The sequence below is a fragment of the Oryx dammah genome, unplaced genomic scaffold, assembly GCF_014754425.2.
Source record: "Oryx dammah isolate SB20612 unplaced genomic scaffold, SCBI_Odam_1.1 HiC_scaffold_22, whole genome shotgun sequence".
NCBI lineage: Eukaryota > Metazoa > Chordata > Mammalia > Artiodactyla > Bovidae > Oryx > Oryx dammah.
In genome coordinates this window covers 24,626,108-24,640,776 of record NW_024070206.1, presented here as the reverse complement: position 1 = coordinate 24,640,776, position 14,669 = coordinate 24,626,108, and the positions used below count along the sequence as shown (strand labels likewise).

Here is a 14,669-nt window from a genome sequence, read left to right as displayed (position 1 = left end):
AAGGCTGAGGCTGCAGCTGTTCTTGTGTCCATACCGTGGGAACCTGGGGGCTGTGCACACGGGGAGGGGTGGGGTGGAGGCCGCCGCTCTCTGGTCCTGACTCCAGGAATCAGGGGACGGGGTGTGGCTTTGAGAAGTGGAATCATATAGACTGTAGTGGGAAAAGCAGCCTGCTGAAGCCTTGGCCCTTCCCCAAAGAATTTCTTTAGGGTATTGTGGGCCTTTGTTAAGGTTGGATTATTCAGCCTCCAGAAAGCTGGGGCTGCACTTGGGCCTTGTGGGCCCCCCACACTTGCTGGCCACTACCCAACTGTGGACTGGTGTTCCGTCATATATTTCCCCGAATGAAGAAGTTAAAGCTAAGAATGTGGACTCCTTGGAACACATGTATAAGCTGTATTTCATGCTGCTGGGCGCGCCCTGCACTTGGAGATGATGTCATTTTTAGCAATGAGAGTCTGCTCCGAGGGAAAGCACCCCCGCTTTTATAGTAAATCTGAAAATGACACTTCACTGTCAATTGCAACTGAGTCAGGACAGCCTCATGGCTGAGTCACTGGACATTTCTCCAGTCGACTTTGTCTTAGGAACTTGTTCTGTCCTCAGGGTTAAGGGTGATCAGTTGTGGAAAACTTTTACTTGTTTGCTGTATGATCAGAGCATAAAATAAAGAGGATTTTAGGGTTTGAAATCTAACTTGCCATCCTAAGTACCCAAAGAAATTACTCCGAGAGGAAACAGGAAAAGAAACAGCTTACAATTGTGGTTTCTCCAGCAATTATCAATATCAGTAATCTCAGATATGCAGAGGATGGGCTTCCTGGGTGTAGTGGTAAAGAGCCCACCTACTAATGCAGGAGATAGAAGAGACCTGGGTTCAATCCCTGGGTTGGGAAGATCCCCTGGAGAAGGGAATGGCAACCCGTTCCAGTATTCTTGCCTGGAGAATCCCATGGATGGAGGAGCTTGGCAGGCTACAGTCCATGGGGTCACAAAGAGTTGGACACAACTGAAGCCACTTAGCACATGCAGATAACACCACTCTTATGGCAGAAAGCAAAGAAGAACTAAAGAGCCTCTTGGTGAAGGTGAAAGAGGAGAGTGAAAAAGCTGGCCAACTCAACATTCAAAAAACAAAGATCATGGCATCCAGTCCCATCACTTCATGGCAAACAGAAGGGGAAACAATGGAAATAGTGACAGACTTTATTTTCTTGGGCTCCAAAATCACTGCAGATGGTGACTGCAGCCATGAGATTAAAAGACGCTTGCTCCTTGGAAGAAAAGCTATGGCAAACATAGACAGTGTATTAAAAAGCAGAGACATTATTTTGCTGACAAAGGTTCATATAGTCAAAGCTATGGTTTTTCCAGTAGGGTATGAGAGTTGGACTGTAAAGAAGGCTGAGCACTGAAGAATTGATGCTTTCGAACTGTGGTGTTAGAGAAGACTCTTAAGAGTCCCTGGGACTTCAAGGAGATCCAACCAGTCCATCCTAAAGGAAATCAGTCCTGAATATTCACTGGAAGGACTGATGCTGAATCTGAAGCTCCAATACTTTGGCCACCTGATGCATAGAGCCAGTTCATTAGAAAAGACCCTGATGCTGTGAAAGATTGCAAGCAGGAGAAGAAGGGGACGACAGAGGATGAGATGGTTGGATGGCATCACTGACTCAATGGACATGAGTTTGAGCAAGCTCTGGGAGATGGTGAAGGATGGGGAAACCTGGCGTGCTGCAGTCCATGGGGTTGCAAAGTCAGACAACTGAGCAACTGAACAACAGCAAGTATCTCCTTTGTTTTGGGGAAAAGGCAATCTCCAATATGCATGCTTTCATTTTCAACACATTGCTTTGGTCTAAGAGCTGCGGATTTAAGAAATGTACAAAGCTATATTGTAATTTGATTTATTATTTTTTAAATTATTTCTTTGGTGGCTGTGCTGCATCTTCATTGCTGTGTGTGGGCTTTCTCTAGTTGCAGAGAGCAGAGGCGAGTCTTGAATTGTGTTGCTTGGACTACTCATTGCAGTGGCTTCTCTCATTGTGTAGCATGGGCTCTAAGTTCAAGGGCTCAGTAGTTGTGACACACGGGCTTAGTTGCTCCGAAACATCCGAAACATGTGGAATCTTCCCAGACCAGGGATCGAACCCATGTCCTCTGCATTGGGAGGCGAACTCTTAACCACTAGACCACTAGGGAAGCCCTGTAATGCAGTTTTAATTAGGGCTCACCAATCTGCCTTCGAGATCCATTAGGTACATTTTATATTTCAGAAATATATTTGCCCAAGCCTTCTGACTTTTAAAACTTAGATGGATCCACCTAAGGAGTCAAGTAAAATATTTAGCATTTCTTTTCTTTCATGTTGTTAATTTCTCCATCAGTTCAGTTCAGTCGCTCAGTCGTGTCTGACTCTTTGACACCTCATGAATTGCAGCATGCCAGGCCTCCCTGTCCATCGCCAACTCCCAGAGTTCACTCAAACTCATGTCCATCAAGTCGGTGATGTCATCCAGCCATCTCATCCTCTGTCGTCCCCTTCTCTTCCTGCCCCCAATCCCTCCCAGCACCAGAGTCTTTTCCAATGAGTCAACTCTTCGCATGAGGTGGCCAAAGTATTGGAGTTTCAGCTTTAGCATCAGTCCTTCCAATGAATGCCCAGGACTGATTTCCTTTAGAATGGACTGGTTGGATCTCCTTGTAGTCCAAGGGACTCTCAAGAGTCTTTTCCAACACCACAGTTCAAAACCATCAATTCTTTGGTCCTCAGCTTTCTTCACAGTCCAACTCTCACATCCATACATGACCACTGGAAAAATCATAGCCTTGACTAGAAGACCTTTGTTGGCAAAGTAATGTCTCTGCTTTTTAATATGCTATCTGGGTTGGTCATAACTTTCCTTCCAAGGAGTAAGCGTCTTTTAATTTCATGGCTGCAATAACCATCTGCAGTGATTTTGGGACCTCCCAAAAATAAAGTCTGACACTGTTTCCCTGTCTATTTCCTATGAAGTGATGGGACCAGATGCCATGATCTTCGTTTTCTGAATGTTGAGCTTTAAGCTAACTTTTTCACTCCCCTGTTTCACTTTCATCAAGAGGCTTTTTAGTTCCTCTTCACTTTCTGCCATAAGGGTGGTGTCATCTGCATATCTGAGGTTATTGATATTTCTCCCGGCAATCTTGATTCCAATTTGTGCTTCTTCCAGCCCAGCGTTTCTCATGATGTACTCTGCATAGAAGTTAAATAAGCAGGGTGACAATATACAGCCTTGACATACTCCTTTTCCTATTTGGAACCAGTCTGTTGTTCCACGTCCAGTTCTAACTGTTGCTTCCTGACCTGCGTATAGGTTTCTCTCTTGAGGTCAGGTGGTCTGGTATTCCCATCTCTTTTTCCACAGTTTATTGTGATCCACACAGTCAAAGGCTTTGGCATAGTCAATAAAGCAGAAATAGATGTTTTTCTGCAACTCTCTTGTTTTTTTGATGATCCAGCGGATGTTGGCAATTTGATCTCTGGTTCCTCTGCCTTTTCTAAAACCAGCTTGAACATCTGGAAGTTCACGGTTCACATATTGCTGAAGCCTGGCTTGGAGAATTTTGAGTATTACTTTACTAGTGTGTGGGATGAGTGCAATTGTGTGGTAGTTTGAGCATTCTTGGGATCTAATTAGAAATGTGTCATGTAGCAGAAAAAGATGAGAATTGTGATAAAAATTTGTATTGGAGTATAGTTGATTTACAATGTTGCTTTAGCTTCTGCTGTACAGCAAAATGAATCAGTTATACATGTACATATAGCCACTCTTTTTTAGATTCTTTTCCCATATAGACCATTGCAGAGTATTGAATAGAGTGCTGTGCTCTACTGTAGGTCCTTATTAGTTATCTACTTTAGATAGAGTGGTGTGTATATGTTAATCCTGATCTATGGGTGATGTGCTTTAACCTGGAAGAAGGCGCTCTGGTTTCTTCACTCACTCTCACGTGGCGGGGTGGGGGGCACTTTTCCCAATGTGGACAATCACCATTAGGTGGGACATGGGGATCAGAATCACTTCCTTAGCCCGTCTTGTCCATAAACACGGTTTCAAATGCCTGACTTTTGGATCATCCGTGGGCACAGTGGACTTGGACGGGAAGTACTTCTTCTGCTTATGCAGAACCCCTTTTCCTTCACATAGTTCTGAAATTCCTTCCAGCTTCAAACTCTACAACCTCCATAGTGTTTACTTTCGGCAAACTGCTAATTCAATAAAAAAACTCACTTAATTATTCACTGATTGGTAGGACAGCAAACAAAAAAAATCCATTTGTCACAGGCAGGTCCTAGAACATCAGTCCACTGTCTTGGCCATTTCTCAATTGGAAAACCGGGGCCCAACTTTGTAAAAGTGAATTAACTCTGTAAAAAGGAAATTGTGACCCATGCCACAATACGGGTGAGCCTCAGGTGAAGGGGATCAGGACAGACCACCTCAAAACCTACCACTTTGGCATACTGATTATTCTGAGCTGAAAGCTGTTGAGAAACCACAGAGACAAGACCTTTCTTTTGAAGAAAATAAAAGTTCTTGATGACTGCGCTGGGTCTCCGTTGCTGCATGCAGGCATCGCTAGTTGGGGGAGTGGGCTTCACAGTGCGGCGGCTTCTCTTGTTGTGGAGCGCGGGCTCTGGGATGTGTGGGTTCCGTGGTTGTGGCCACGAGCCGAGTTGCCTCATGGCATGTGGAATCCTCCCGGACCAGGGATTGAACCCATGTCCCCTCCATTGGCGTGTGGACTCCCAAGCACTGGACTACCAGGGAAGCCCGAGACAAGACCTTTCTGAAATCCCCATTGATGCCCCAAAGCATCACCTGTACAGGGATGAGAGGAGGGAACCTTATCACCAAAGGCAGAGAACAGTACTGGCAGGAGTCTGCCTAAACAAACCTCACTAAGACGGCCCTTAGCACCTGTTCCTTTTTACCCATAGCCCCACGATTTATTGCTCCCTGAAGCCTGAACTCTCTTTTCTCTATCTGGTGCCTTCTCCACAATTGATCACCTTTTGTTAAAATGGTACCTTAGGCTCTGAGTCTAACTGCTACTTTGAGTTTTCACTTCTTTCCCAAGAGGCCTCCTAGGCACATAAAAATATTACCATCAATCAAATTTGTATGTCTTTTTCTCCTGTTAATCTATCTTTTGTCAGTTTGATTCACAGGCCCCAGGAACAAATATAAGAGGGTAGAAAGTGTTAGTCCCTCAGTCATGTCTGACTCTTTGCAATCCCATAGACTGTAGCCCGCCAAGCTCCTCTATCCATGGGATTTTCCAGGCAAGAATACTGGAGTGGGTTGCCATTCCCTTCTCCAGGGGATTTTCCCGACCCACAGATTGAACCTGATTCTCCAGCACTGCAGGCAGATTCTTTACCATCTGAACCACCAGGGAAGCCCCATAAAAGGGTAGAAGAAAAGTTTTTTCCTCTCCTACAAGGACATTATGCTAAGTAACACAAAGCCAGTTACAAAAAGGACAGATACTATGTGATTCTACTTACATGATGTACCGAGAGCAGTCAGATTTATAGAGACAAGAAGAATGTGGTTGCCAGGGGCTGGGAGGTGGGGGCTGGGGAGTTGGTGTTTAATATGGGTTCAGTTTAGGGTGATAAAAATGTTCTGTAGATGGTGTTGATGGTGGTGGTGATGTTTGTACGACATTGTGAATATACCTGTGCCACTGAACTGTGCTGTTAAAAATGGCCAAGACAGTAAACTGTGGGTAATGTGTATTTTAACCACAGTTTAAAACAAGAAAGTGGAATTGCTGTGGCTGGCCTGAACTGCTCTATGGAAAACCTGGAGCAGTAGCCGAGTGTCAGACACCCAAGTCAGCCCTGAGTGCGCATTCAGAAACTGAGAGGTGACTTCCCAAGTTTACATGTGTGGACTTTACTTTCCCTGTAAAGTGAAAGAAAGTGAAAATGTTAGTTGGTCAGTCTTGTCTGACTCTTTGCAACCCCATGGACTGTGACCCGCCAGGCTTCTCTGTGTATGGGATTTCCCAGGCAAGAATACTGGAGTGGGTTGCCATTTCCTTCTCCAGGGGTTTTCCTGACCCAGGAATTGAACCTGCATCTCCTGCTCCGGGGGAGGGGGTTATTTCCCCGGACCTGGGTGCTCTCTACTCGGGAGAGGAAGCGCCTCTTCTCCATCATCTGTCCCATTCTGAATGATCCTGTGTGGAACCACACACGTGGAATGAAGCAACAAGAGCTGGCTCCAGGTTCTTTGGGGCCAGACAGTGTCTGGAGGATGGAGAGGAATTTACTAGAAAGTCTGTTCTTGGGAGAAATCCCAGTCAAGTGAGTGTCCCCCAGGGGCCGCCAGGCTTTCAATTTGAAGTGTAAAATAAAACACAGGTAAACACTGAATGCAGGGAAAGGACCCATGCCTCGTGTAACTGCTGTGCAACGGGTCCTGTGCCAGTGACGGGTAGTTGTTTCGAGGGCACGTGTTCCACTTGCTGCTGGGGACACGCAAGGAGAAATCAGATGCACAGATAGACATAGGCCCTTGCTGTTCCCTTGACAATCTTGTGACTGTCTTGGCCAGCCCTGTCCTACAGAACTTTCTGTGCTGATGGAGACGTTAACGTTGTTTATCTAACACTGTGGCTGCAGAGCATGTGAAATGTGGATAGTGTGACTGAGCAACTAGATGTTCAGTTTAATTTAATTTTAATCAGTTTATATTTAAACAGCTGCCCCGGATAACAGCTGTCTTCTTGGAAAGCACAGTGCTGGCTTACCTTCTGGTGCTGAGTCTTGTCTTGTTCCCATGACTGTGGACCCTAGGCATTGACTGGGTTCTGGTAGGACTCCGGAGGGCTTCCCTGGTCGCTCAGCAGTAAAGAGTCCACCTGCCAGTGAAGGAGATGCAGGTTTGATCCCTGGGTCAGGAAGATCCCCTGGAGAAGGGAATGGCAACCCACTCCAGTATTCTTGCCTGGAGAATCTCGTGGACAGAGAAGCCTGGTGGGCTATAGTCCATGGGGTCGCAAAGAGTCAGACTTGACTTAGAGACTAAACAACAACAGGTCTCAGGAAGCCACTTCTTCTGGGTGAGACCTGGGGATCAATCGCTCTGGGGCTTTAATTTTTATTTCTTTACTTTTGGCTGTGCTGGGTCTTCAGTGCTGCAAAGTCTTTCCTTGAGTTGCGGTGAGCAGAGGGCTCCTCTCCAGTTGCGGTGCACGGGCTTCTCATTGCAGTGGCTTCTCTTGTTCAGGATCAAAGGCTCTAGGGCACACGGGTTTCAGTAGTTGTGGTGCACAGGCGTAGCTGCTCTGTGTCATGTGGGATCTTCCTCAACCAGGGATCGAACCTGTGTCCCCTATGTTGGCAGTTGATTCTTATCCACTGCACCACGAGGGAAATCCTCTCTGGGTTTTTCTGTATGGACATTCAGTTCAGTTCAGTTCAGTTGCTCAGTCGTGTCCGACTCTTTGCGATCCCATGAATCGCAGCACGCCAGGCCTCCCTGTCCATCATCAACTCCCGGAGTTCACTCAGATTCACGTCCATCGAGTCCGTGATGCCATCCAGCCATCTCATCCTCTGTCGTCCCCTTCTCCTCCTGCCCCCAGTCACTCCCAGAATCAAAGTCTTTTCCAATGAGTCAACTCTTCGCATGAACATTGGACTCTCCCAAACCTGGTCAAAGATGGGCCTAGTGTCATTAATTAATTGATCAATCAGTTATTGATTAGCAATTAGTAAGTTATTTATTCAGCACAGTAGGACAGTGTGAAGAACAGAGACGTTGTAGGGAACAGACCTACCAGGCATTCTTGCTTTCTCGGGGTTTTGGGGCTGCAGAGAGAAGGATGAATTCATGGCAAGCACATTCAAGTGTAATTGGAAACAAGTGAGGGAAGGTCTCACCTCCTGCTAGGAAGGCATCTTCCTGGGGATGACATCAAATGGAAGCACAGTCACTTGGTCCCCTTGGGTATTAACAGGGACACTTCCCATCACACGGTCCCTGAGTTTTGAGTCAACTTTTCTAGGCCTTTTCTCCCACCTGTCTTCTCATTAGCATCTCCTGGGCTCATCTGGTGCCTTGACCCAGGGGAACTTGTAAAAATGGTGAACTCTTATCTCATCCTCCCCCACAAAAAAAACCAAAAGGACTTCAGAGGGGAGGAGGGGAGTTAGGTGGGGCTGTGGGTCAGCTCATTGCCTGCCCGCCCCCTTCACCCTGCCCCCAGGGGGCCCTGAGGCAGCTGGTCAGGGCTCCCCAGGGCACAGGATGCTGTTCCAGTCCTGACCCAAGGCTGGGATGGGGGCCAAGGCTCCAGCCCCGCCTGCCGTGACTGTCCCTTTGGCTGCAGGCCCTCCTCGGCTGCCCCAGCTGGGTGCAGCTCGCTGATTCAGTGAATGTCTATGGAGCTTCATCTTAGCACCAGTCCAGGGGCTCCATTCACTCCCTGCCAGAGTCTGGGGTGCTTCTCAATTCTGGCTGTACTCAGCCATTACTTGGGGAGTTTCTGTGAGGTACACACACCCAGGGACCCCCTGCTCTAGACCAATGAAATCAGAATTTTGAGGATAAAGGCCTGGACATATTTCAAAAGTTCCCTGGGGAATTCCCTGGTGGTGCGGTGGATAAGAATCCACCTGCTAATGCATAGGACACGGGTTCGATCCCTGGTCCAGGAAGATCCTGCTTGCTGCCGGCCAGATGAGCCCATGCACCATGACTAGAGAGTGGCGCCCCACCCTCGCCCCATTCACCAACTTGAGAAAGCCTGTGTGCAGCAAGACCCAGAGCAGCCAGAAATAAATGAATAATAAAATTGTTTTTAAAAAGCTCCTTGGTGGGAATACTGTTCCACAAAGCCAGAGTGATGGGGAGCAGGCCTGGGGATGCTACTTGGGGCCTCCCCACCCTCTGGGGAGCCCCCTGGCTGCCCTTGGGGGAGTGGCAACCCCATTTCTTGGGGATACCCTAGAAATGCTGTGGGACCAAACATCTCCTGCCTCCCCCATGATACCCCCTTCCCCCAACTGAGGCCTGGGGACCCGCAGATGCCTCGGGCATTGTATCCTCCTGCCGGGGAGGTGGCTATGAGCTTTCCCACAGTGGAAGTGGCCCCTGATGGCTTCCAGCTGTCCCCGGGGCTGGAAACTTGGTGGGAGACTCGGCTAACCTGAAGTCCATTGAAACCAGAAACCCTACAGCAATGGGAGTGGGGAGGGTGGAGAAGAAGGTGGTGCTCCAGGGAGCTTTCCTAACTTAACGAGCTGGCTCTGAAATCATCACTGCCTTTAGGGAGAAGAATGAAGTGTGTTGGAGAACTGAGCACTTTCTTGGGCAGTGAGGGGCTAAGGCCCCGGCTCAGGTCGGATGGGGTGGGTGGGGGTCATCCCTTGTCCACCGGCATCGGAGCCCCTCCTCCCGGCTCAGCTGCGGTCAGAGGGCTTACTGTGGGCTGTCATCACCTGGCACACGAACAAAACCCCGGAGCAAATGCATTTTCACATTCAATCCTAAATGCTCAGAGGAGCCAGGTTTTCCTGAGATCACACATTTTTCCAGCATTAGGCTGTGCTTGAGCAAAACAATGAAATGGGATTTTTCTTTCTTTTCCTGTAGTTTCTGGGGCCACACAGAAGATGCTTTGGGTAGGTGGGGTGCCAGGTTGGGGGAGAGGGCAAGAGTGTACCTGGACCGAATTAGATGCTCAGGCTGCCTTCTCACTCAGCTTGTGGGGCCTTCTGGAACATCTCTGAGTGGGTGGGGTGGCTTTGAATTTAGGGCAGTTGCCAGGCAGACTGGTGGCTTCCATGTGCTGGGAGGGCCATGGCGGGTGCAGGGGAGAACATGGGTTTAAACCCAGTCCTGGCCCTTCCTAGGGCTTCCCTGGTGACTTAGATGGTAAAGAATCCACATGTAATGCAGGAGACCCGGGTTTGATCCCTGGGTTGGGAAGATCTTTTGGAGAAGGGAATGGCAACCCATTCCAATATTCTTTCCTGGAGAGTGCTGTGGACAGAGGAGCCTGGTGGGCTGCAGTCCATGGGGTCTCAAAAGAGTCAGACACGACTGAAGTGACTGAGCATGCATGCATTCTGGCCCTTCCTGACCACTGGGAGGAGTCACTTAACCTCTCTGAGCCTCTGTTTTCCCATCTGTGATCAGGGGATGATGTCTTCAGTGGGATCTCAATGGGGGATGTGGGAAGAATGAGAATAAGGGCCTAGGAGGGGGCTTTTGCCTCTGCTTTGCCCCCCCAACCCCTTGATCAGCCCTTTTCTGTTTTACTTATTGGGTTTTCGCATCAGTTTTCCCGAAAAAGGCTCACACCCAAGCATCTCAAAATCCACACACCCAGGCTGCATCAGAGACCAGTCATAACAGAGCCTCTGAGGCCGGGGGCCCGGACATGGGCGGTCTTTCACAGGTCCCTGGTGAATGTGACACGTGGCCAAGGTTGAGAACCATGCCCTCAAGACCAGGTGAGGGGACACTCCCGCCCTGCAGCGCTGTCGCCAGCCCCCCTAGAATTCCGCAGGGCCGCCTTGCCCGTCCTGGCCCGGGGGAGAGTGCCTGGCTCATGAAGTTCTCAGTGTCATGCTCGGGCCCTCAGCTGGGGTGCCGGAAGTCCGTGACGTTCAGCCACTTGTGAGTCTCTCAGGAATGTGACTTTGAACTCCACCTGCCGTGAGGCCAGGGCCTGAGGCGGAATCCTTCGGCTGGCTTGAGGCCCCTTGAGCAATAACCCGAAAAGGGAGCTGGCTGCTAGTGCTGGGGTTAGAAATGAAGAGCAACTAATGAGACTCAAGAAAGTTGGGGTTGCTGTCGGCAGGAGAAGCAAGGTGGATGAGGGGCCGCTCACCTCTATGCTGTGAGCAGGGCCCCTGGGGGTGAACTCCGGCTTGACCCCCTGGGGAACCCAGGGGTCCTGGATCAGCTCTCTGCTCTGGGCTGTGGTCCAGCCTGGGTCTGACGGACTTTCCAGTGTTGCCAGGGTCTCTGTGAGATGCATGAGTGCACGTGAGTTGGTGTTAGTCGCTCAGCTGTGTCCGACTCTTTGCAACCCCATGAACTGTAGCCCGCCAGGCTCCTCTGTCCTGGAGATTCTCCAGGCAAGAATACAGGAATGGGTTGCCACTTCCTTCTCTAGGGCATGTTCCCAACGCAGGGATTGAGCCTGGGTCTCCTGCATTGCAGGTGGATTCTTCAACATCTGAGCCACCAGGATCTCAACACAAATAGTATGAGGTGGGTCTCCAGAGGCTGACTGCTCCCTTTGCCAGTTGTCAGGAAAGAAGGTGCCAAGATAAATACATGGGGGGTGGGAGGCGAGGGTGCCAGGCATGTTTGTGTAAAACACAAACCAAATGGGCCTGAGTTGGCCTGGGAGAATCTCCATCAAGCAGCAAATTGTCAAATAGAAGTTTGTCAGTGAAGTAAAAGCCCAGTTTTTGAAAATTGTCCACATCCAGTGAGATTCACACCTTCTTCCCTGGTGGCTCAGATGGTAAGGAATCTGCCTGCAATGCAGGAGACTCTAGTTCGATCCCGGGGTCAGGAACACCTCCTGGAGAAGGGCATGGCAACCCATTCCAGTATTCTTGCTGGAGAATCCCATGGACAGAGGAGCCTGGAGGGATAGAGTCCATAGGGCTACAAAGAGTCGGACCCAACTGAGCGACTAACACTCTCCGTACTTTCAATGAGAGTCATGGGCCAGGGTTTTCTGAGTTGTCTGTTTCTCCAGCCTTTCAAGGGAGGGGAGCTGGGGGCAGGTGGATCCAAGAGATGGAGGAAGGAGGTGGGGGGCAGGGCTGGACTGGAGGAGACTGGTGACCCCTTGGGATCAGACTGCAGAGAGCAGTGACCCAGGGCCTCTTCGCTTGGATGCAACCAGGAAGGCCAGAGTGTCTGCCGCAGCAACCAGTAACAAGAGATGCCACCTTGCTCTTTGGCAGGTATCGCGTGAATGTCAGACCCAGGTACGTCACCAGGTACAAGACGGTGACGCAGTTGGAATGGAGGTGCTGCCCTGGCTTCAGGGGGGGAAACTGTCAAGAAGGTCCCAGAGACCCTGGGAGGATGCTCCGCCCCACGCCAGCTCGGCCCCGCAACAGCATGAAGAAACCCACAGGTAACCCACTGCTTTCCTGCGCTCAGCTCTGCTCATTACCGCTCCTTCCAACTTCAGGCTTCGTGAGTTACATGCAGGGCTTTCCCAGAGCTTCCAAGAACACACCCGTATGCCTGCAGGAGGCACGTGGCACACACATTGATGTGTGGAAGCAGTAGCGATTGGAAGACAAACTTTTAAAAAATAAATTGCTTTGTTAGGGCCAGCTGGTTGTGAAAACCAAGACCTTAGAGGAGATGAGGCTGATTTTAGCCTTGTGTGGCCTGAGGCAGAGACAGAAGAAATTCTCATGTAATGATGTAATGACGCCTGGTTTGTTTTTACTTTAGTTTTCATGTGCAAGCTCCCTTAAGCCTGAATTTGAAGATGCTAAAATTGTTTGTTGTTTTGTTTTTTGAAATAGGGAAATAGAATCATTCTCATTCTGTTTGGGGTGAGATATTCAGCAGTAAAAGAATCTGCCCACAGTGCAGGAGATACAGGAAACACGAGTTTGGTCCCTGGGTCGGGAAGCTCCCCTGGAGGAGGGCAAGGCAACCCACTCTGGTATTCTTGCCTAGAGAATCCCATGGACAGAGGAGCTTGGTGGGCTGCAGTCCATGGGGTTGCAAAGAGTCAGACACGACTGAAGCGACCAAGCATAGCGAGCATATTTGCAAAGCTAAGCCCAGAGTTAGAAGTATCCAATGAGCTGGTTCTTAATTTGCTTCTGATTATTTTTTTAAGTGAATTAGCACAAACTCAATGAATAGTTTAGAAAGCAATGATAATTTTCACCTTTTTTTTAATATTCATAAGTACTTATTTACTTATGGGGCCATGCTGGGTCTTAATTGGAAGATGTGGAATCTTTTAATATTTCCCTGACACGACTGAGCAACTAACACTTACGAGACTGACTTTTAAAAATTTTTTGGCCACACTGTGCAGCTTGTGGGATTTTAGTTCCCCAACCAGGGATCGAACGCTTGCTCCCTTCATTGGACGTGTGGGGTTAACCACTGGACCACCAGGGAGGTCCCCAAGAGGCTGACTTTTATGGACAAAAATGTTCTGACATTTTATTCTACATCACTTTATCTTTCTTCTTTTTTAAAGTTCAGTCAGAAAACTTAGATTTTCTTATGAGTTAGATGTTTAAGTCATTTTAAAATGATTATATTTTCTGATGAGGTGTTTTCCGTTTTGAAACTCGTGGTGTTTCTCAATATTCTCTGTAAAACAGATTTTATTTATTATTATTATTATTTTTTTACTGCTTCAGTCAAGGAAAGGGAACGTTTACTGAGGCCTCAGGGCCACAGGCAGGAGGCTGCCCTGTGGGCAGAGAAGCTGGCAGAGGGGCCTTATTTGGCATTCTTCCTGGGGCGCAGGCTGTTGGTGTGGCCACACTCCTTGCAGTAGTTGACCACCGGGGCTGTCGATGATCGTAACGCAGCCGATGTCTTGTCTGAGTTGGATTTCTGAGCAAGTTGGCAGGGGGAAGGCTCAACGATGCCGCTTCACAGATGCACCAAATGCAGGGTGAGCTCTTTCTGGATTTTGTAGTCTGACAGAGCACAGCCCATCCTCAGCTGTTTGCCAGCAAAAACTAGATGCTGCTGGTCAGGCGGGATGCCTTCCTGATCATGGATTTTGAATTTGACATTCTCAGTGGTGTCACTGGGCTTGACCTCAGGGGTGATGGGCTTGCCCTTCAGGGTCTTCACAAAAATCAGCATCTCTGCCTCTGCTGCAAGGCTGCTGCCACCCACCTGTAAAACAGATTTTAAAATAACTTTTTTATTATAAAAGTAATGATGCTAAAGCTGAAGCTCCAGTACTTTGGCCACCTCATGCAAAGAGTTGACTCATTGGAAAAGACTCTGATGCTGGGAGGGATTGGAGGCAGGAGGAGAAGGGGACGACCGAGGATGAGATGGCTGGATGGTATCACGGACTCGATGGACGTGAGTCTGCATGAACTCCGGGAGTTGGTGATGGACAGGGAGGCCTGGCGTGCTGCGATTCATGGCGTCGCAAAGAGTCGGACACGACTGAGTGACTGAACTGAACTGAACTGAATGCATATCAATTAAAGAATGTTTGTAACATATTGGGCTTCCCTGTGGATCAGCTGGTAAAGAATCCACCTACAATGCGGGAGACCTAGGTTCGATCCCTGGGTTGGGAAGATCCCCTGGAGAAGGGAAAGGCTACCCACTCCAGTATTCTGGCCTGGAGAATTCCATGGACTGTATAGTCCATGGGGTCCCAAAGAGTCGGACACGACTGAGCAACTTTTACTTTCACTTGAAACATACAGGAAAAATATTTAACTACATATCATCTTGAACTTCCCTGGTGGTCCAGTAGTTAAGACTCCGTGTTTCTGTGGCAGGGTGCCTGGGTTCCATCCCCGGTTGGGGAACTAAGATCCTGCATGCTGCACAGCCAGGCCAAGAAAAGGAAGAAAAAAAAAAAAGTATACCTAATCTTACCACCAAATGAGAAGT

General features: G+C 48.8%; 1 protein-coding gene across 2 annotated transcripts in view; it reads left to right on the top strand.

Annotated features, from left to right (window-relative positions):
* Positions 1-14,669, top strand: part of EMILIN2 (elastin microfibril interfacer 2) — a 57,608-nt gene that overhangs the window by 16,985 nt on the left and 25,954 nt on the right. For both annotated transcript variants that reach the window (XM_040264680.1, XM_040264679.1), the window contains one exon: positions 11,999-12,174. In XM_040264680.1, the coding sequence (XP_040120614.1) occupies positions 11,999-12,174 (176 nt within the window). The remainder of the gene's footprint in view (positions 1-11,998; positions 12,175-14,669) is intronic.